A 22,103-nucleotide genomic window follows, 5' to 3' on the forward strand; every position below is an offset into this window, starting at 1 on the left:
TGTATTGCAACGCATATAAACAAACACTTTTTCTTATTCAGCAAATTTAAGTATTTGTTCAGCTTTGTTCTAAACTAAGCTGGCCAACTCTGGCGAAAAAATCTGTATACTATGCGAACCGTGTGCCTGATGAACGATTACGTCGCTGAATGATAACGGAATTTTTTCGTCAGAGTTATTCTAAACTCTGAACTAATATATTTTGCGATAAAGATAAGAAGATCATAATCTCATTAACCTTTAACAAGGCAAATGGGTCTCAAGAGCCCGGCTGCAGCTAGTTTGAAAAAACTTGTAATTAGAAATCTATAGTATCGAGCGTTTTCGGACTTTTAATTCTCCACTGATACAACGATAAAAAGAGGCTGAGTCTAAGAAGCGATGCTTCTTGAAGTCATAATTTTAGTTTGCCTTGTGGAGGGTTAATATAGCTAATTAAATAATTTTTTCGAATGAAAACTGTCAATTTCGAAGTAAATACGTTTCAAACAAAATTTAAAAAAAAAACTGATTTATGTGGTTTTCGTTTGAGGCGAAACTGAGTCAGTTCCTAACCCCAACTGCTGTCAAAATGTATGAACTGACAGCGGTTGGGGTTAGAACCTGACTCAGTTTCAGGTTCAAGCGAAATCGCCATTAGTATACATTACTATTCCGACCAACCGGCATTCTTATAATTCTCTCACTGATAGAACGGCAAAAAAAGCTTTGTATTGCACTGAGTCTAAGAAGCTGTGCTTCTTGAAGTCATAATTTTAGTTTGCCTTTCGGAAGGTAATAATATTAATTTTTTGAATGAAAAATGTCAATTTGGAAGTAAATACGTTTCAAACAATATTCAAAAAACTTATTTAGTATACATTACTTTTCCGACCAACCGGCATTCTTAGTTCAACACCAACAGTTCATTTTCCACGTGGTCGAATAGATCAAATGAATCCAATCAAAGTAATGAATTTTCTGAATATCATAATGCGTTCATTTTACCACAACAGAATTGGAACAACAAACTTCCGTCATTCTATGCGATAAGAAGCTTGTTTTGGGAGCAAAATAAGTGATAAATAAGTGATAGATGTTGCTTAGTTTTTCCTTTTTATCAACAGGAAATGAAGTTCGTATTTAGTGTAGTTTTCCTAATAACACTGGCGGAAATTCAGCTGACCAGTTGTACTCTTTCGCCATCGGATGTGAAAAACAAAAACAAAAAACCTAAAGAACTGAAGGTAAAGCTAGGTCCACAGCCATCCAGTGTCTTTGAGCGAGGTCTCATCCAGGAAGAACCTTCGGCGAAGGATATTCTGGTGGAAAATGGTGCTTACTACGAGGAAACAGCACTGAAGAATTTCAAAGGAACTGTCTTAGGTTACGTTACACCGGTTAGTGCCATAATTCGTATGTCAGAGCATTAATTTTAATTGATTTTTCTGGATTTAGTGGAATAATCATGGGTATGACGTGGCTAAAATTTGGGGTGCTAAATTCAACTACGTTTCTCCGGTTTGGCTGCAAGTGCTGAGGAAAGGACCCAAACAGTACGAATTGGGTGGAGCTCATGATATTGATGCCGGATGGGTCAACGACGTGAAGCAGGCTGGTGAAGCGATCAATAATAAAGGTGTGTACACGTTATTGGCTATAGATATTGCACATAAAGAGCACTATTAACCGTTATGTATCCGACGCGGTACCCGGGTACCTTTTTAGATTTCAATCAATGGAATTTCTATGTTTTATCCATAGCTGGAAATTGAAACTTTGTGAAATCTTAGAACTTCACTAAGTCAAGCTTTTGGGTTAATAATATCGCTGATATAGTAAGGGGGAGTTAGGAGGGGCTCCTGATTTTTTTGACATTAAAAATGTCTTACTCCACTATCTGGGGCTAGGTGTCATTCTAAAATTTAAACTATCTCCCATGTAACGAAACTATGTAAGGTTTGCACGCTTATAACTCCGATATTACTAGATGGATTTTAATCATTCATACACCAACCGATTCAGAAACACCTAACTTAAATATTGGTAATAATTTAATACCTCCTCAATAAAAGTAGACTTTTGGAAATTGGTAAAATTAAAAAGTTCACGAAAAACGGGAAAGTTACCATTCGTGAGGCAGATTTCTCAGACAAAGCCGTCAAGAGAGGGCAGCTTAGTTGCTCAATGAAACACGAAAAGTCATAAATAGAAGCAACGCATGTCCGTTTAAACCAGTTGTTGCTCTTATCCCATACGAGCTACATCGTCTCCGGGCGATGCAATAAGCGCTATCGATTTTCGGTAACTTTGGCATTTGCACACACTCGCACCTAAGTGACTAAACCATATACGGTTAGTTTATAAATAGAGGTGACGCGTACCCGTTTGGATCAGTTTTTGTTCTTATGTCGAACGGGTAAGATCATGACTGCAGCGTCTGGGCACTACAATAAGCGGTAGACGCTATGCATTTTCGGCAGCGGTGGCCGTGTGCGGATTTTTCGGGTACCAGCACGGTGTCACAGAATGATTTGCAAAGTGGGTGGACGGGGTGGTTTGGATTTAATTCAATACGGTGTGTGCTGCTTAAGAGTGTTGCGTTTGAAACAATATAGGGTGATGAGCCTATTTTCACCATACTAAGCAAGGTGCCTCACTAATTCGGTAATTTCTTGCCTTACAATCAATGGAATGCGTAAAAATTGACATCAACCGCTTTGCTTCGTTGATAAGAACCAATATAATAACACAAATGCGTTGAAAACAGTAAAATTCTCGTGTTTGAGCACAATGAAAACTCGAATCGAGTGCCCCTATTGTTGCGCCACCATTTGACTCAATGCGTTGAACAAAGATGGCAGACACTGCTCTAACCAACAGCTTCAAATGGGTAGGGTGATAATAGAAACATGGCGCAAATAGGCTCATCACCCTATTTATTTTTATGCATGCGTGTGCGTTGTAACTTGTTAATCCATGTTCACGGCGCTTTGTAGCTGCGTAGGGTAAAGAGCCTATTGGTTTTCATGTTTCATATTTCGGTTATATGTTTTTTATCAGTAAGGCATCTGACAACGTGCTTCTGTAGTTATTGCACTGTTCAGCAGCGTAGTATTTTATATAGGAGAGTACACTCAGGTTTTTTTACGCGGATTTTGAAATTTACTCGGTTTTCATTAACGCGTTTTTTAAATTTATGCGGTTTTCATTTACACGGCCTGTATCCCCTGCGTGAAAAATCTGAGTGTAATTGCATCGGAAACAATCACATTCCCAGCAGAACTTTTTGTTTTCTAATTTCAAACACTTTTGTTTCGTACTGCACACAACGGAAAATTTTAAAACAGAACTTACCGTCCCAGCAGCAGTTTAAGCGGGTGTTCTTTTTCGATTCAAATTCAAGCCATGTCTTAAGCGTTACTGGACTTAAAATTGTTTTCCCAGTTTATCCAGTCAGAATATATAACATAAAACGCTGCAGAATTGGTTTAATAATACAATGTTTACACTACAGAGTTATAACACGTTTTAATAATTAGCAACAAGAAAAATGTCACCAAGATAGCATAAAAACCCGTTTTAACTGGTAGTCCGAACGTTGCATAACAATGTAATTTATCAAATAACTTCATTTTTCCACCACTAATCGATCAAGAAATACTTAAACTTAAGATTGTTTACTTAAGTTCATTAGTACATTATTGAAAATTTAAATGGAAAATGAAATTTCATATTTCATGGAGAATCTGTATATTTCCGTTGGCGGGCGTGGGCTTCCTCATCACAGCTCTCTATATGGAACTTTTCTTTTGAATATATTTTCTGGACAGACCAGCCTATTTTTACTAGCTGGATCAGCCAAATAATGCCAATCACCTAGTGAGATACTTGATTAATTAATAGATTACCGTTAAAAGACCTTCAATAAATTATGTTTGGTGGGGAGGGTATATAGCAAATTCTAACATATGAAAACAGGCAAGTGAACAAGAACGTGAGTCGATATGTGTGATAGATAAAATTCATTTGCACGCTCTTGAAAAAAGCTACATTTTTAATGTCACCGTGGTCGTGTCCTGTACACAACCCTTTAATTTTTACTACGTAGCAGGCCGACGTGGGTACCCGGGTATCCACGAAACTGAAATACTAATAACTAAGGTAATTTCCAACCGATAATTTCAAATAGTATCCCAGTACTGGAACCTGCTTCCGGAAATCCGGATTCCCGGGAACCGAATGAAGTAACCCGATTCATTGTTACCAAGTCCAAAAGCGTATGAGTTCCTGAATCTAAAACACCCAACATCATGTGTTTTAGATTCAGGAACTCATACGCTTTTGGACTTGGTAACAATGAATCGGGTTACTTCATTCGGTTCCCGGGAATCCGGATTTCCGGAAGCAGGTTCCAGTACTGGGATACTATTTGTGAACTTCAATGGAATAATAGCAATAATCAAAATTCTTGGAATTGCATCAGTAGGCTGTATCTCGTGGTTTTGGAACCATTTGGTGATTTGACCCCGGAACAGACATTCTGGAGCAGGTTCCCGTGGGGCCGTGAGTGGCCATTCCATTCCAATTCCATTTTTTAAATTGCCATAGGGTCCCGTAACAATAAATAACAGACTTCCGAGACAATTTGAAGAGTTTTGATACTCATATTGCTAGGACATTATTAAAATTTACAAATCATACCCGAATACTGGAACATAACCCCGGAAAATCCAGATTACCAAGCACTAGATCCATTCATCCTATTCAATTTTACAAATGAAAAAGTGGACGAGTTCCTGAATTTAAAAAATCTGTCCAAATCGGATAAAGGAAGCCATAGTTATGAGCATTTCAATTTGTGGGTACCCGTTGGCCTGTTAAAGGTGTTTTTTGTTGGACACATAACAGTTAATAAGAATCAACGAAAACAAGTGCTTCAAATGTGGGATGGGACATGGGAGGTTGGCTTTCTTTTTCTCTCGGTTTTGTTTTTTTGCAAGCACAAATCTTTGTGCTTGCAAAAAAACTGCTGCAAATATATATATATATATATATATATATATATATATATATATATATATATATATATATATATATATATATATATATATATATATATATATATATATATATATATATATATATATATATATATATATATATATATATATATATATATATATATATATATATATCCTCCGACAAATGTTGAGCCGAAGAGATACAGTTTCCTGCCAATAAGGCGCACAATTGTTATCGTTTGTGTGAGATGTGCAGAACAGTAAACCTACTATTTTGACTAAGGAGGAGGAGAAATCAATTATTGAATTAATTTGCCAGGCTGCACAATTGGGCTTTCTACATTAACAGATCTCTAGTCGAAAAGGAATGTTTGAAAATTAGTTACTAAATTTCGTTAGTGTCGGTGCCGTCTTTAATCTACCCACACTCTCCACACTCCCTCGGCGTGAGGGCACCGCTTCAAAGGAGAATGATAGACGAGCAGATTTGTCGGATTTTCTGCGGCGTAGAATCCAGGTTTTGGATTGCTTGCCGTTGAGATCGGTTGACACTGGGGGTGTTCAACAGGCTTGCAACCACTGAATCCGAAATAGCAACCAGTGAGCGCAAGCTATAGTTCGACGCATACATCTGGTGGGTGCTGTGTATCCTGTTTAGCAGATTACCTACTGTACCAGTGAAGTGCTTTTCAAGGGATGGCAGTAACGGACAGAGATGCACTGTTAAAGGATCATGCGCAGCACCAGCTAGCAGATAAATAGGAACGAATAGTACCAAGAGTAATAATAAACGCTGCGTTATAACGAGATGTAAAGCATTAATGTCGACACCTCTGGATCGGTTCGTATCTCAACAGGTAATGATATTTGCAGCATACCTTAGCAGGTCAGTGTCGTGAATCGGCGCTTCCACCGAAGCTGGTTTACGCAAGTGTCGCTGTTGGACGGCTGTGTCCCGAACCGGCTCCACTGCTATCTCGCTCGATGCCATCCGTCGACCATCCATGCTCGCTCGTTTGAAAGTCCAGCTGCCCGCTCGCTCGGTCGAGCGTCCTGCTACATGCCGCCTCGTTCTGGTGCCGGCGCCAACTCGAGTGTCCCGCTGCCCCGTCCTGGTAAAAGCACATTCCCTATTGTAGTAGTACCTAACAGTGGCCCAGGTGGATAAGGATTGCGAGATGCAAGAGGCAGAACCGTAGCGTGCGGTTGGCCCCCGCCAAGGGCGCATCCTTAGGGGGCGCTAAAATCTGGATCTGCTTTTTAAAATGAGTGAGCTTATGTCATAAAATTAGTCAGGATAGGAGTATCATTTCCAGCGACACATTATTGTTTGAAAGTCGCACTGAAAATGAAAGCCAAAGCAGACAGTGTAAAGGCGCATAACTGAGACTCTACCAAGGGCGTAAGAACACTGCCTATTAGCCCAGAATAAACAACAAACAAGACAAAGACTTCAAATTTCAACAAAAATTGCTCAGTTTCATAGGAACAAGGGGAACGGAAATATTGTCGTGGTCAGTAAAGCAGACCACCTTTTTAAATCTGTAGCAAAGATCGTAGAGTAAGCTAGATCAATTATCATCGAAAAGATAACCCCATGCCGTACCATGAAAATTGAAGTCCTCTCGATGCCGGGAGAAGTTCCGTAAAGTCCCCAACCTAGGTCGAACCAAGCCTGCATTAAGTTGAATCTCTGGTTGAAATGTTACATGGTTTATGGTGTTCGTGGAAGCGTTGGGAACTTTTTTTTCTGAATTGACCAGGTGCTGTTTGTTTCGTATTTGTGGCAGAGCTTTTTCTTGCTGGTATTTAGCGGACTTTCAAAAAAGAAAAAATATTTTTACGAAGACTCATTTGCTTGTAATTAGTGCAATATGCACTACATGCCTGACGCTCGGTACAATCAACCGATCATGCAGACGATCTTTGTCGAAGAAGACGTCTCGGCAAAAGGTCACCTGACACTAGTTTGAAGGTCCGGTACGATTGTCACTCAAAATCTTCGCTCACTGGAGCAAGGGGTCATGGAAACAGACAATCTCGTCTTTCAGCAGATCCACGCATGCCAAGTTTGAATCGATAACTACACCATCGATCTCAACTTTGTGAGCGGGTATGTAAACGAGTTAGTTCTTCATGAATTTTGTCGTCAGTAACATCATTTGTTTGCTTTTGACAAAATATCACAATCCTGGCTTATCTAGTCGAACTTTCGAGATATCTGGCATAACTGAATATTTCTACGTCTTGCGGAATATTAGAATATATCGCGAACTACCTATGATCCGAAAGAAGATCGGATACGGTCGAACCCAGTTTATTATGTTTGATTTTAAATGGAAGCTCGGATCTTTGAGATGCGACGCATCTTGTTCGACATCCATTTTCAATTCATTTGGGTCTATTGAGAAGTACACTTAATATAGGGTAGAGTGCCAATATTTAAGTTCTTCCTGAAATTTCAAATCGGACACACCTCAAAAGTATTGGTACCTCAAAAATGTCGCTATGCAAAATTAGAGCGCAATCCAAAAATAATGTCCTGAAGCGACGAGATTTGATGTAATGTTGAAAAAATGTCTTTGTGGTATAAAGACTATTTTTGAGTTGAAATGTGACAATGCAAATGTTTTTGTATGCCAAATGTTTTAAAAATTAATGAAATGTCGAAATCTGGTGTCAATTCGGAATGAAACAAGTTTTTTGATTTTCATTTGAAAATCTCAGTTAAAAATTAAAAGTGTCAGATAGGCAATTTTTATTAAAACAATTTTTATGAGAAGACACAAGATCCGTTTTTTCATGCAGTTCTAAGATATTTGGCATAGAAAATAAATTAAAATCAGCCTTTCGAAACCGCAGTATCAACACAAATCCAAGTTTCATGAAGGCTATCTTAAAACAAAATTCAGGGTTTTTTGTTTACTAAATTCGAAGATCGCCTGTTTTCCATACATGTCATTTGCACTCTAATATACAGTCGTCTGAATAGATGCTTTAAACATCTAGCGTCAACTGATTTCCTAAATATGCAGTAAAAGATTTGTTTTTGGAATTAAATCTACTGGATTCAAAGATGTGGCAATGCTATTGCTCTCTCGCTCGATCTATATATAGCACGTGGACAACAGATATATGGAAAATATATGGAGTCGAAATTTATTACATAAAAAATTTACAGAAATTAAACGAGAGAGCAATACAGCATTGCCAAACCTTAGAATCCAGTATATTGGCTGGAATATACATGACATGAACGGCAGTGAAGCATTAATTAAATAGGGAGTAGGTGGGCTATTTCCATGTACACAAATTATTATTTGAATGTCAAACTGAAAAAGAAATCATCATCATAGTGGAATTAAAACGGAAGACAACGGTTAAAGTGTTTAATATAACATTCCACTAAGTCGCTCAAAACAGTGCTTTTGTTAAAGTGTGAAAAAGAAAGCCAAAGTAAACATCAAAGGGACGCAAAACTGAGACTCCGCCAAGGGCGCCAGAAGACCACGCTACGGCTTTGACAAGAGGTTTAGGTTTAGTCGTTAAGCCTAACTTATATGTTTATGTTTATGTTTATTACCTTCACCAACAAGCCCCTTGGCCCCAATGGTGGTTGCTTAAACTAATTACATTTTAAAATTGACAACATTTTCGCTTTTATAGCATTCCGCGTCCGGTTGAAGTCAAAGGCCGTCGCCACACTGTTAAAAATTCGTTGGAGTCCGGTTACAGCGCTCTGGCAACCATAGTTGGTTCTCCTGAACGGAACTCGCAGAAGGGAGTTATTACGTAGAGCTCGAACGCGGGCTTGAGGATCCAGACGTCCGAGGATTGTAGGGCAATCCACTCTGGCAGAGAGTAAGTCCGAGACGAACAGGGCTCGAGAGCAGTCCCTCCGAAAGCTGAGTGGATCGAGGTGTATAAGCTGGCAACGGTTTTCATAGCTCGGCAGCTGAAATCTGTTTCGCCATGGGAGATGACGAAGGGCGAAGCGTATGAACCTGCGTTGGACAGCCTCGATTCTGTCAATCCCGTTCTGGTAGTACGGATTCCAAACAGCTGAACAATATTCTAACGTTGAGCGGACCAACGCGCAGTAAAGCGATTTAAGACAATATACGTCCCTGAAGTTTTTCGCTATTCGGAAGATGAACCCAAGCTGTCGTGATGCCTTATCCACGATGTATGACGCATGTGGTTTGAATGTTAATGCCGAATCCATGATGACTCCGAGATCTTTGATGTGAGAGTGTCTTGGAATGCTCGAGCCGAAGAAATGGTAGTTAAACTGAGTCGGTTGGCGTTTCCGCGTGAACGTAACGATTGAGCATTTGCTCGGGTTTAAAACCATTCTGTTTTGATCACACCACGTGCTAAAGCTGTCCAGATCCCTCTGAAGAAGAAGCTCGGCATCGGTTTTATCCCGTATTTGTTGAAAAATTTTCATGTCGTCGGCGAAAGAAAGGCGGGGTCCTTGTAATGTGAAATTGACGTCATTAAAGTAGAGGAGGAATATTACTGGACCGAGATGGCTTCCTTGTGGTATGCCGGATGTAGCGAAGAATGGTGCAGATCAGTCCTTAATGCTGATTTGGAGTTGCCTTCCATCGAGGTAGGAACGAAACCAGCGCAGAAGTTGTCCATGAATGCCGAGTTTGTGCTTCGCTATTGCGATATCATGGTTGATTTTATCGAAGGCCGTAGATAGATCCATATAAATAGCATCGGTTTGCAATCCGTCAGCGAATCCATCCATTACATATGTTGTGAACGAGAGCAGGTTTGTCGTTGTCGATCGTTTAGGCATGAAACCGTGTTGGTCATCTGCAATGTAGTGTTTGCAGTGAAAGAAAATAGGATCTAACACAACCAGCTCGAACAGTTTTGATACAGCACTTAAACACGATATTCCCCGATAATTGTCAATGTTCGATTTGTTTCCTTTTTTATTAACTGGAAACATGTGCGCTGCTTTCCAGCAGGAAGGGAATATACCAGTAGTGAGTGATAGCTCGAAGACTCGCTGCAAGAATGACAGCATTATCGACACAAATTCGGTTGATGGTTCGTCCTAGAGAAGGAGTTAAATTAGCGGCGGCAGCGACTTGTTGTGGTGGCAAGCGCTCGTTGGAAAAAACGCTTGAAAATTTGTCGGAGAACAGTTGGCAAATTTCCTTAGTATCGGTGCCTAAAACTCCATTAAACGACATACAAGATGGCAAACCGGATTCCTTTCGCTGCTCGTTAACATACTTCCAGAACGACTTGGGCTTGGATTTCAGCTGACGCTCGACGTTTCGCTGGTGTCTAAAAAAGGCGCGTCTGCTTTGTTGTTTGTATTCGTGGTTGAGTTGAAAGTAGTGATTTCGTAATGCAAGTGTCTTATGCTTCGAGAATTTTTTAAATGCAGCTCGTTTGGCAGATTTTAAACGTCTAAGGACGGTTGATTGCCAGTGAGGGTGTTCATCGGTACTAATTGTTCGTTTTGGTACATGGCGGTCGATAAGGTAGTTGAGAATACTAGAAAACGTCATCGCTGCTTCGTTCGCGTCGTCATTGTTAATATTTTCGTCCCAGTTTATATCCAACAGCGTGCTAACGATGCTGTCGTAGTCAGCGTTTTTAAAATCGTAGACGATAGAGCTTGAGACGTCTTCAAAATTCACTCCTAGGTTACCAGCGAATACAAGATGTAGTGGGGGATGATGACGCACCTGCTTTACTAAAGGAGTCGGTGCAGTGCCATTTCTTGCTTGGCACCACGTCAAGCCAGGTAAGTTGAAGTCGCCCAGCATAGCGATATCATCAGACGGGGCGGCGATCGAGGCGATAAAAGAAACGGAGGAAAGATGTACATCGATCAGGCTAGAATCACGAATTCTGTCAGGTGTAAAATACACAACACACAGGAACAGATTGCGATCGGCAAGTTTCACTGATATCCACACTTGCTCGGAGCTCGCCCACCGGTCATCGTTGATCACTCGGGCTTTTATACCACGGCGAACGGCGATAAGCACACCACCGCCTGATGTCTTGTGGCTGTTGAGGGCATTGCGGTCACAGCGGTAGACATCGAATGTTGAACCAAAGACCTGGCGAGACAGAGTACGGTTGTCGAGCCACGTCTCGGTCAAGGCGATAACGTCGTAACAGCAACCCGTGGTCGCGAGCAAATAACTGTCCGTTGATGAATTTAGGCCACCAACATTCTGGTAGTAAACCTCGATGTTGTTGGAGGACGGATCAGGTACAGCAGAGAGCGAAGCCATGTTGCCGTGTAGGAAGATCCTTTCGTCAATCTCACGAACAGTATCGGAACGGTTCACGGTCGCCTGGTCGACTGTGGTGAGGGATTCGAGGCATCCCGAATCAACTGCGTCGCGCCCCAAAATACGACTATCGTCGTCGTCGAGAGAAATGGTTGGCATCTGATAACAAGATGTCGGAGCAAAAGGCAAAAAACTGAAAGCGAAGAATACATCAGCGCTTGAAGTGTTCGGAACAGATGTATATTTGCCATTTGCGGCAGGTTGGAAGACCCTTTCACCCATTCCACACACAGGACCGGGACGACTGATGATCGCTGGCTGCAAGTGCTCGACTGTGGCGGGGGGATCAAGGGCTTCCATAGTGCCAACTGCGGTGCGTCCCAGTATGCGTTGGAACCCGATGGCGGAATGCGGAGAGCAGGAACGGGGTGGTAGCAGCTTGCGGCGAGATTCGTACGATGAGCTAGAAGCGTGAATCGGTTCAACCGTTGTATCGTTACAATTTTTATTATACTTGCCGAGAAAGGCGGCTTGGAAGACCCTTTCCCCACCCACACATACAGGACCAGGACGACTGATGAACGCTGGCAGCAAGGGCTCGACTGTAGCGGGGGGATCGAGGGCTTCCATAGTACCAACTGCGTTGCATCCCCGTATGCGATCGGCATCGATACTCCTTCACAAGGGCGGTGTGGCTTGGTATAGTGGCATGGCCAATCGTTGCGGAGTCCTCTGCAGGACCATTGATGGGCTGGGTTGCATTAGAGAGGTACATGCTTCTTCTGGAGGCGGTGGAAAATCAGTCGGCGGACTCCAAATGTTCTGGGTACGGCTGTCTTCAAATTCCCTGAACAGTATGCCTTGCGGCCATGTGTCAGGATTAAGAGCTGCATCACGGTACTTTGGGTGAACTCCAACTTTGAAGGATATGAAGTTCAAAGTATTGACGTCTATACCTTTTTTTACAAGCGGAATAACCTTTATTATAAAAGCCAATAGGACACTACCACGAGCCAGCAGGCAGCAGTATCTTTTGAAGAGTCCTTCTCAATAACGTACATTTGCTCAATCTATTGAGCTGAGTTGATTAGTGCACAGGACTCGACCCTCCAGGTCTCGGAAAAAACCTTCAAAGTTTGAGGGTTTCGACGCCTTTCTTTTATAAGAAACGTAAAACAAATCAAAACCCTCTCCTTGAGAATTTTCTGCGCACAGGCCTGAACCGTACTATTAATTTTCACCTTCTATTTTACTACACTAACTGTTTCTTATTATGCAAATTATCCTTTAATCTACAACAAAGAACATTGTTAGCACAATACACCATTTACAAAACTTACAGCAAAAATTACATTTAATATTGACAAAAACCGCGCGCACTACTGACTTCCTCGAATGTTGGCACCGAAAGAACATTTTTGTCAGTCGTTCAGCCTGACTTAGCTCGGATGATACCGAAAAACCTCAATTTTTGCGATGTCATCCGAACTGACAACTAAATTGTCAAAACCATGGCAGCCCTTCCAATGGCTGCGACAGCGATGGATGGTATGTTGCGCGACGTTATGCTCACACCGTTGTGATGAGATACCTTGGGTGAGCGCCTACAAACCTTCTGCGTGAGTTACCCACCCGTCTCAGATGACAACCTGGGCTTGGAAGGCCATCACTCACACATTTTGATGTTATACACAGAGTAGGAGTTAGGAAATGGGAACGGGAATGAGAAAGTCTAGCGGCACTTATCAATTTGTCAAAGCCAATAAACAATTATTGTAACCGGTGCTTACATGTAGGACATCTTCGGGAGTATCGCTCAACGATGTATTGCTGGTTGTGCCAGTGTTACTAGAAGATATGTGATCAATTATCTTTCGAAGTCGAACCAAACAGATCATGCTCGTGTCCAACGCGGAGAAAATGTTCCGTCAGATCAATGTCAGCCCACAAGATCGACCACTCTAGTGTCTTTTTTGGCATACCACCACAACAGACAAGATTGACACTTACGAGCTGAATACAGTTACGTGTGGCACTGTTTTTGGCTACCAGGACATTGCAACAGCTGACTTGGATGAGGAGAAACACGTCCCATTTACTGCAAGGGCGGTCATCAACGACACGTACATGGATGATGTGATCACTGGCGCAGACGGGGTCGATACAGCGCTGAAGCTACGAGTTCAGCTGGACATGATGATATCAAGGGGAAAATTTCGATTACGAAGGCGGGCATCGAAATGCTCTTCAGTGCTAGAAGGTATTTCCGAGGATGAGCTAGCAATTCGAACTTCAGATGAGATCGATTTTGATCCGGACCCAAGAGTTAAAATCGTGATCACGTTGAAGTTCTAACTCACGATTCCCACTCTAGAAATTGCAACACCGCTAACTAAACTGTCTGTGATTGAGATTTTTATTCTGCTATTGTGGACGTTACGAGATGAAACCAATAACGGACTAGGTAGGGAATTTCAACGGTGGGTGAATCCTGGAAAAGATACCACGAACAATTTCCGTTTTTCAATCGGATTGAGCGTTCCCTGATCATGCCGGAAGCCTTGAAGATCGAGAATCACTTCTTCTCGGACGCCTCGGAGAAGGCTTACGGCGCATGTCTGTATTTCAGAAGTTATAATGCAGAAGGGGAGATTCCAACTGCTATCCTCCAAATCAGAGATTGGCCCTCTGAAGTGCCAAACTATACCTAGACTGAAGCTCTGCGGTGCATTTTTTTTTGCTTTTGACCCAAGGCCGTGCGTTTGGAGCTCGTTTCAGAACTTTTTACAAACCGGTTTCTTCAGGAAGAGGACGATGTACGGACAAGTATTCCAGCAAAGGAACCAACTTTGTCGGTGCGCGTCGAATTAAATCGTCGTTAAATTAAAGTTTTAAGATTAAGATTGCAAGAGTTTCTCAGGATGCTAAAGAATCGCGACCACAATGATGCAATATATAAGGAATGTGCGAAAGAAGGGAATCAATGGCATTTCAATTCGTCAAACACACCCCATTTCGGAGGCCTCTGGGAGCTAGCCAATTTAGGTAAATTGAGCACTTTTTTCTCGGCAGAGAAAAAATCGTTTTTATACATCTACATCTAAGTTCTCTACACTAAGGAGATATATACCATAGTGCATAGTCAACACAATGGCCAAGCCAAACCAAGTTTCGGCTTCATCAATTCTCATCAGCCTAATCAGAACTCCTTTTCTTGTGGAACATCACTAGGGATTTGCGTAGAAACACAAATAGTGTTTGCGTTTTTTGGAGCCAGCATCAATCCTGCGCTAGCTTAGTCCAGTCACTAGGTTAGTGTCGGATTCTGATGAGACGAAGTCGTAACGTAAATTCCATAATTTTTATGAACATTTATTTCAAATTTTTTTTTATCGTATTTTATGTTGGTTGAACGATTACTATCAACAATATTTGTAAAATTGAATAACCTTTTAATTTTAATTTTAATTTGAAATTTTGTTAACGGCGTCGTGCATTATTAACTTATATTAACCTATACATTATCGATTCCAGTCGTACCCCGCATATTATTCGACAAGTTCACCGACAAGGACTTTTCCCAGCTGTTGACCTACAGCGAAGAACGAACCATCGCTTCTAAATTAATCCTCGACACGGTGCGAAAGTACAAATTCGATGGAATAGTGCTAGAAGTGTGGTCCCAGCTCTCCGCGCGAGTTGAGGACGACTACCTTGTCGCGCTGGTAACGGAAATATGTCAAACCTTAGCCAGCTCCAGCTTCGACTGCATCCTGGTGATCCCTCCGGCTCGTAAAGAAACGTACGACCTGTTCTCCCGGAAACACTTCGAAACGTTGGCCCCAGTGGTGACGGCATTTTCGTTGATGACCTACGATTATTCGAGCGTTCAAAGACCGGGAGCGAATGCACCCCTTTACTGGGTTAAGAATGCTGTAAAGCATATTTGTCCGGACAGCGCAGATGATTTAAAGCAAAAGCGAGCCAAAATTCTGCTCGGTCTGAACCTGTATGGAAGCGATTTCACTCCCAACGGGGGTCAACCCATCGTTTCTCACGAGTATTTGGCTCTGGTGAAGCAACTGAAGGGACATCTGACGTATGATGAGCATGATGTGGAGAATTTCTTCGAAGTGAAGTTAGTTGTGGATTTTTTTTAAAGACAGAGCATTCAAATAATGACTATTGTTTCTTTTTAGGACTTCCACCGGACGCCACATGGTGTTTTACCCCACACTATATTCTATCAATGCCCGACTGAAATTGGCGCGGGAGTTAGGCACTGGCGTATCTCTTTGGGAGTTGGGTCAAGGTTTGGATTATTTTTATGATTTATTCTAGTCAAACGGGCGCCATGCAGCGTTGACCGCTTTCCGCACAAATTGTACTTTTGATGAGATTTCGTGTATTTGAAAGTACCTCCTTACATAAAATACAATGTAAAACATGTTACATAATCATTGAAGGATAGCTCTAAAGCGCTTTTGATGCTATAAATTAGTAACTTTTTAAAAATAATAATAAAAAAACAACTACTGAACTCGACACATTGATAACTTAATAGAAAGATAATCCTATCAACTATAAAACTACTCAAAATAGAAAGAATTGGCGCTGAAATGGAGAAAATCCCTAACCGGCGGTGGCCTTGCCCCTACCGCGGAAGCCCATCATTGTCTGCGGTCCCTTCATGATACGGCTCATCATCTCCCAGCAGACCTTGGCCGGTAGCAGACACTTGAGGGGCAAGAATACACGCACGTTGTCCGGCAGGGTGCAGTTGACTTCATTCTTCAGGATCGATTTCACCATACTGTCAGCGACATACTTGGGTTCCAGCATCGGCAAGAGGCGCGGTTTGCAGCCGGCAAACATTCCGGTGTTAATGTAGTAGGGGCAAACTAGCGTCAGGTGGATGTTATCGTAGCCGTGGGTCTGAAAAGCGAAGATATTCACTGGTAAGTATGAAAAATTCAGTTTGAGGGGGCAGCTTTACCCTTAACTCAGTAAATAAGGCTTCATGAAAACCAACGCAGGCAAATTTGGTGGCGCTATAATCGGTGCATCCGTAGGTTCCCAGTAGTCCGGCAACGGATCCCACGGTAACAATATGTCCCTTGTTGGTCTTCATCATCTCTGGTAGGAAAGCTTTCGTGGTCTGAAATTGCATTTTTGTAATAATTAGTGTTGATTAGAGTTGAATTTCTTTTATTTGATTCTCGATTGCTACCCAGTAGTGCGATAGGATGTTGACTGCGTAGGTACTCTCGATGGCTTTGTCCGACAGATCCCACAGTGTCCGGCAGGCGACAATTCCAGCATTGTTGATCAAAATGTTGACGTCGCCGACCTCCTCCTTAACCTTCTTGGCTACCTCGTAGACCTGCTCCCGGTCCGAGATGTCAACCAGATAGGTGTGGCAGTAGTAACCTTCAACCGCCAGCTCATCGGCGGTGCCTTTTAGCGCTGTTGTGAGTTGGAAGAGATGAAAGATAACAATTATTATGAGCAAACATGTTGAACGTGTGTGTGGTTCGTAAAAAGATATACAAGAAGGCATTTGTCTTCAGAAGCGTTGCGTTGCATCGAGTTGCAATAAAGGGTAGTCATATATGACAAATGCGTTACTCAAAGATGCATTAGCATGGGTAGGGCAGGCGACCACTAATAGCCATAATGCCATGGAAAATATTGATTTTTTGAGTTTGTCTTGCAATGTGAAGAATTTTACAAATATATACGATGTTTGAAAGGGTGTTGTTGTTCATCTGAAACAAATTGATTAAGCATACAAAAATACTTCGAGATAATATGCAAAAAAAATTTTTGGTTATATAGGTTTTAACTTTAGGGCCATTTGCCTCTTAATATCTAAATTTGCCTTGTACGCAACTTACCTGGGTTCGATTCCCAAATTCCGCACATAAGGTTAAAAAATTTTCTAAAAAAAATCCTAAGGTTAAAGCCTATGTAAAAAAAATGAAAATTAACTTTGTTGAAGACAATCCATAACTAATTTTGAAGAAGATATGAATACTCCGTGTTACATTCTACATATTCAAGATAGTCTCTAAAGTCTAGTTTTATTGAAAAGAACTGGTTTTAAGAAAATTTCTGAAATATTGTTTTGTATCTCAATATAGCATTTATACAGGGTGTTTGGTTCATGAATAAGAATCTCTCGAGTGGTGATTTACTGTCAAATTTGGAGCAAAAAATCGTTCTACACATACCATCGAAGCTCAACCGTTACAGAGTTATTGAACTTTTTGTGTAAAAAACTTGTTTATCTTAAAGCACCTCTAACTCAAAAAGTATACCTCGTATTTTAAATCTTTTAGTGCCATTGGAAAGGTAAGAAAATTTTCTATGGAATAATGTTCTCATATCTTTCAGATAATCAGTTTAAATTACCTTTTAGTTGTAAAGTAGTTAAAAGTTAGTGTTTTAGATGAGGTTTTTGTTAATTTTCTCAAAATAATGAATTATTATTATAGCAATATCTATTATCCAAAAGTTGGGTTTGAGGACGATTCATAATATGTGCTTCGACATAATATTCCTATCTCTTCTCGCATCCTTGTAATTTGACTTCTAAACTTTTCCTGTAATAGACTTGTAAGTTCTTAAATGACTCTAATCTAAAAAATGTGCTTTATATCGCTATTATCAGGGCTTCATTGGAAAGCTGAGAAAATCTCCTTTCGATGTATGTACAGATATCTTTTAGTTAAGTGTACTACATGTTTTTTTTACTAGTAAAATAACTCAAAATTTGCGTTTTATGGTGATTTATGTAATTATTCTAATTATTATTTAACTAAATTTATCGTCACTATTGTTCATTTGATGCCCCTTAATATTATCTACAACTTGTTATTTGACACTTTATCCCTATCGCTTTTCATTTCGCTGTAATTTAATAGTTAACACAGCATGGCTTTATCACAAATGCAGTGGGTTCGAAATCGTTGTTTTTGCATATGAAACGAGAAGAAACTAAAAGGGATAATTGAATGGAGGCAAAGGAAGAATTGTAGAACTTGCTGAGATGCATTAATTCCATGATAAAAATGGCGAAGTTTATTATTTACTATTTTTACATTTTTACATTTACATTTTTCTCTTTTTTTGCTGGCTTTCGAATAAAAATAAGTGTCATACTTTTTCAATAAGACCTAGTATTAGTTAATATGAGATAAAAATATCCAAGTTCAATAATCCAAACACATGAAAACAAAACAAGATAAGTATATCATGTCCAAAAACAAATCATACAACTTTTCAAGAATAACAATTTGAATTATTAAAATAGTGATGTTAACTATTAAGATTTTCGCGAAGTGAACGAAAAAATCGATCAAAATTGTTAAATTTTAAATAAATTGTTGTGAAAAGATTACTTAACCTCATTAGCTGAAACATTTGAGGACATTTTTCAGTGGAAAATTTTCTCACCTATCCAATGGATCTAAAAGATTTGAAATAGAAAGTATATTTTTTGAGTTAGAGCTATTTAAGACAACTAAGTTTTTAACACAAAAAGTTCAATAACTTAGTAACGGTTGAGATTTCATGGTATGTGTAGAACGATTTTTTCTCCCAATATGACATTCAATCATCCCTCGAGAGGTTCTTAACCATGAACCAAACACCCTGTATAGTCTTCATATTTTCTACAAAGTTTTAAAAAAATACATTATCAACAACTTTGCTGAAGTTTCTTACTATTTTTAAAGAGTTATTTCTCCACAATTACTTGTAGTAGATTCAATCACCAAAATCATCGAAATGTGCGCTTTTTATGTTGGAAAACTTCTTCAAGGTTGTTGAACATTCTAAGTTGACTGTTTCAAAATTATGTAATCTTGACCATTAGAAATGCGTTTGAACTTTAATTGCACTTTAAACATGCGCTTTGTATTTCCATTCTTTGACTTTATTGACAGATTATAAAAGGCATCTGTTAGACTAATTTAGTTTCTGTACTTTCACTAATTATTCAAACTTATATTAAATTTTGGCGTTTTCCAAAAATCAACAATTTTCATCAACCCCCCCCCCCCTCCCTTCCCCCTCAACCAAATTACGCCACGCCAGTCAAGTTCAAGAACAATGCGTAGTCAATTTTACAACAATGCTTGCCTCAAAAAATACCCAGAAAAGGAAAATCAGTTCACGCCAAACAACAATAACCTATGTAAAATCTCGTTTGACAAATTGCCTGTGCACCCATTTGCTGTTTACCGATTTTGATATTGTCCATCTAGCATTGGTACATTATTACAATGTTGCTTTGTAAGGATTTCTCCGTTAGTTTCTTTTACAAAAAAAGTTGTTGAAAAATCTCACTTTTAGGAGGATTAATCACGAAAATCATAGCAGTAAATGATAAACCTTGCTATTTTTGATAAGTATGGAAATTATTGTTTTTTTTCGAAAATACGTATATTTACTGTAAGTTTCATAAATAAGTGAAAGTTCAGAAACAAAATTAGTCTAACAGATGCCTTTTATAATTTCTTTTATAATATGTCAGTGAAATCAAAGAATGCAAATACAAAGTGCACTCTTACAGTGGAATAAATGTCCAAAAACTTTTCTAACGGTCAAGATCAGATAATTTCGAAACTATCAACTTTGAGGGTTTAACAACCTCGAAGAAGCTTTTCAACATAAAAGCGCATCTTTTAGTAAAATATTTTTGATGAATAAATCACCTAGAAGTCATTATGGAGAAATAACTCAAAGCTCGAAAATGGTAAGAAACTTGGTGTCTTCAGCAAAGTGGTTGACAATGTTATTTTAATCAACTTTGTTGAAAATATGAAGGTTTCGTAAATTAAATATATCAAGATATAAGACGTCTAATCAGAAGTCGTAACGCATCCAGGACTTAATTAACATAGAATTTATGCATTTCACGTACAAAGAGTGGTTTCACCAAAAATGTTTGTCTTTGGAAGAAAGATTGGTGTTTACCAAATTTTTCCTTCTTAGTGAGGAATATAGCATAATACTTTATAATTATTTATAGGAGCATTAACTGCCAAAATTATTTCATTAGAATAGGGGCTGCTTTATGTTGTAACATTCTTCAAAGATACTAAACATCCAAAGTTGACAGTTTCGAAATAATGTGATCGTAATCGTAAAAAATCGTTTTCGAGCATTAATTTTACTTTTCTTCACTATTAGCCCTCTACTGCCCAAATTTTTGTATACCTTCAAAAAAGTTAAGTAGTCTGTTTTTATGATGAGAAAACCGAAAAACACATTGTCAGTTTACAAAAGTTACGGGTTTTTCAGTTAAACCTCAAAATATTTAATCCGCCAAAAGGTGGGGTTGGGCAGTTGGGCCAAAAAAAATCTCTATATTTAAAAATGAAATGGTTTCCGTGTATTATCGCATAACTCAAGAACCATATGACGGATTTCATTTGTTTGCGTGATTTTGTTGGTTATTTTCTGTGGAAGGTTTTTTGGCAAAAAATCAAATATTGAAATTTTCTTAATCCACCCATCAGTACAATTGTGCTTTTCTCATATATGCACCTTTTGCTGGATATCTCTTACAATTTGTGCAATTGGGACAAGTTTAGTTTAAGATTGTTTGCGTAGTTTGCCATTATATGGAGTTACGTAATAAAATGTCATTGATGTGTTCTTGGGTTACAGTTTTTTCCGTTACAGTTTCCGGTACTTTTTTGTTAAAAAGCCCTACTTTATGATATAATTTGCATTCATGAATTTAAAAGGAAGAGCGTTGAAGTAGTTGATGAACAACGTGTATGAAGTCCCTATTCACAAGCATTGCTCTTTATGCTTTCGTTGTATTGTAGGCAGGACAACGTCTGCCGGGTCAGCTAGCTCAAAATATTTTTTTCACGCCAAAACTTTCGAGATGTTTTTTCTGGGATTAACATCGCGAAAACATGCTTAGTTTGTGTGTACACACACTTGCGGATGTCTGTGACCTCAGAATCCGATTTCCAGTATTTTTTCCAATTGATATTATTGAATCGAGGCGGACGCCAAATTCATCGTGTCTGATATGCCCGAGTCGAAATGGATTCTCATTTCGACGTTCGATTAGCCGGGTTCTATAATTCCCGCAATCAAACATAGTGTGTCCACAAAAAACGTAGATGACTACAAATGTAACTGAATTGTTCATTCATTGTCGCGATGTCTTAATTTCAGGTGGAGCATAACAATAATATTCACACAAACAGGTGGTCTGAAGAACCCGATTCCACAATTCCCGGGCCTGGTTGGAAAGTTTCCACAAGTGATCGGATAATTTAAAATGCTTGTTATTCATTGATCGTCGAGTTGGTGTAACTTGGCATGAAATTACAGTAATATTTATGTGCAAATATTTTATATAAGTTGCGCTTTTCGACTATGTTTCCTCTACAATGGAATCCGTCTCGTGAAATTCATGAATGCAACTAGAAATAGAATCTTGAGAAAGCTACAGTACTCTCAAGCAATAACTGTAAAGTTTGATATGGCCCTCGGTATTGAATGGATGCCCTTTACAATGCCTTCTGGAACCGTATCCAAAAGCAAAACAAACTTTTGATACTATCATTCCGTTTTGGAACATGACCTTCGTTTTCAACAGCCGATTCTTAGTGTACAGAACAATAACGGGGCTATGCGACGATGTTGCTGATCACTACAAATGATTCCTGGATGAGTTACGCAAACACGGCGAATGGTTTATGAGACCAGCCCCTTATCCTCTGAACCGCCAAAGCTGGGATCATTTGTAGTTTTTTCCAAAACTAGCTAATATGTCTCCTAATTAATTTAGAAG

General features: G+C 39.6%; 2 protein-coding genes across 2 annotated transcripts in view; one reads left to right on the forward strand and one right to left on the reverse strand.

The window, feature by feature from the left end:
- The first annotated feature begins 997 nt into the window (after positions 1–997).
- On the forward strand, positions 998–15,755 carry LOC131678710 (chitinase domain-containing protein 1). Its single transcript, XM_058958986.1, has 4 exons — positions 998–1,379; positions 1,438–1,618; positions 14,813–15,416; positions 15,478–15,755. Exons 1-4 carry the CDS (start codon positions 1,110–1,112, stop codon positions 15,617–15,619), a joined length of 1,197 nt encoding a protein of 398 aa, XP_058814969.1. The 5' UTR covers positions 998–1,109; the 3' UTR covers positions 15,620–15,755.
- Positions 15,756–15,838: 83 nt separating this feature from the next.
- LOC131678714 (estradiol 17-beta-dehydrogenase 11) overlaps positions 15,839–22,103 on the reverse strand; it is an 89,200-nt gene continuing 82,935 nt past the window's right edge. Inside the window, exons 3-5 of the mRNA XM_058958988.1 lie at positions 16,509–16,744; positions 16,275–16,436; positions 15,839–16,213 (exon numbers count right to left, since the gene is read on the reverse strand). Of these exons, the coding sequence (XP_058814971.1) occupies positions 15,911–16,213; positions 16,275–16,436; positions 16,509–16,744 (701 nt within the window). The 3' untranslated portion in view covers positions 15,839–15,910. The remainder of the gene's footprint in view (positions 16,214–16,274; positions 16,437–16,508; positions 16,745–22,103) is intronic.

The sequence above is a fragment of the Topomyia yanbarensis genome, chromosome 2, assembly GCF_030247195.1.
Source record: "Topomyia yanbarensis strain Yona2022 chromosome 2, ASM3024719v1, whole genome shotgun sequence".
NCBI lineage: Eukaryota > Metazoa > Arthropoda > Insecta > Diptera > Culicidae > Topomyia > Topomyia yanbarensis.

Coding starts and splice junctions, on each gene's coding strand:
- LOC131678710 (XM_058958986.1), top strand. CDS start 1,110: ATGAAGTTCGTATTTAGTGTAGTTTTCCTAATAACACTGGCGGAAATT. Junction 1,619..14,812: donor TGAAGCGATCAATAATAAAG/GTGTGTACACGT, acceptor TATCGATTCCAG/TCGTACCCCGCATATTATTC. Junction 15,417..15,477: donor GAGAATTTCTTCGAAGTGAA/GTTAGTTGTGGA, acceptor GTTTCTTTTTAG/GACTTCCACCGGACGCCACA.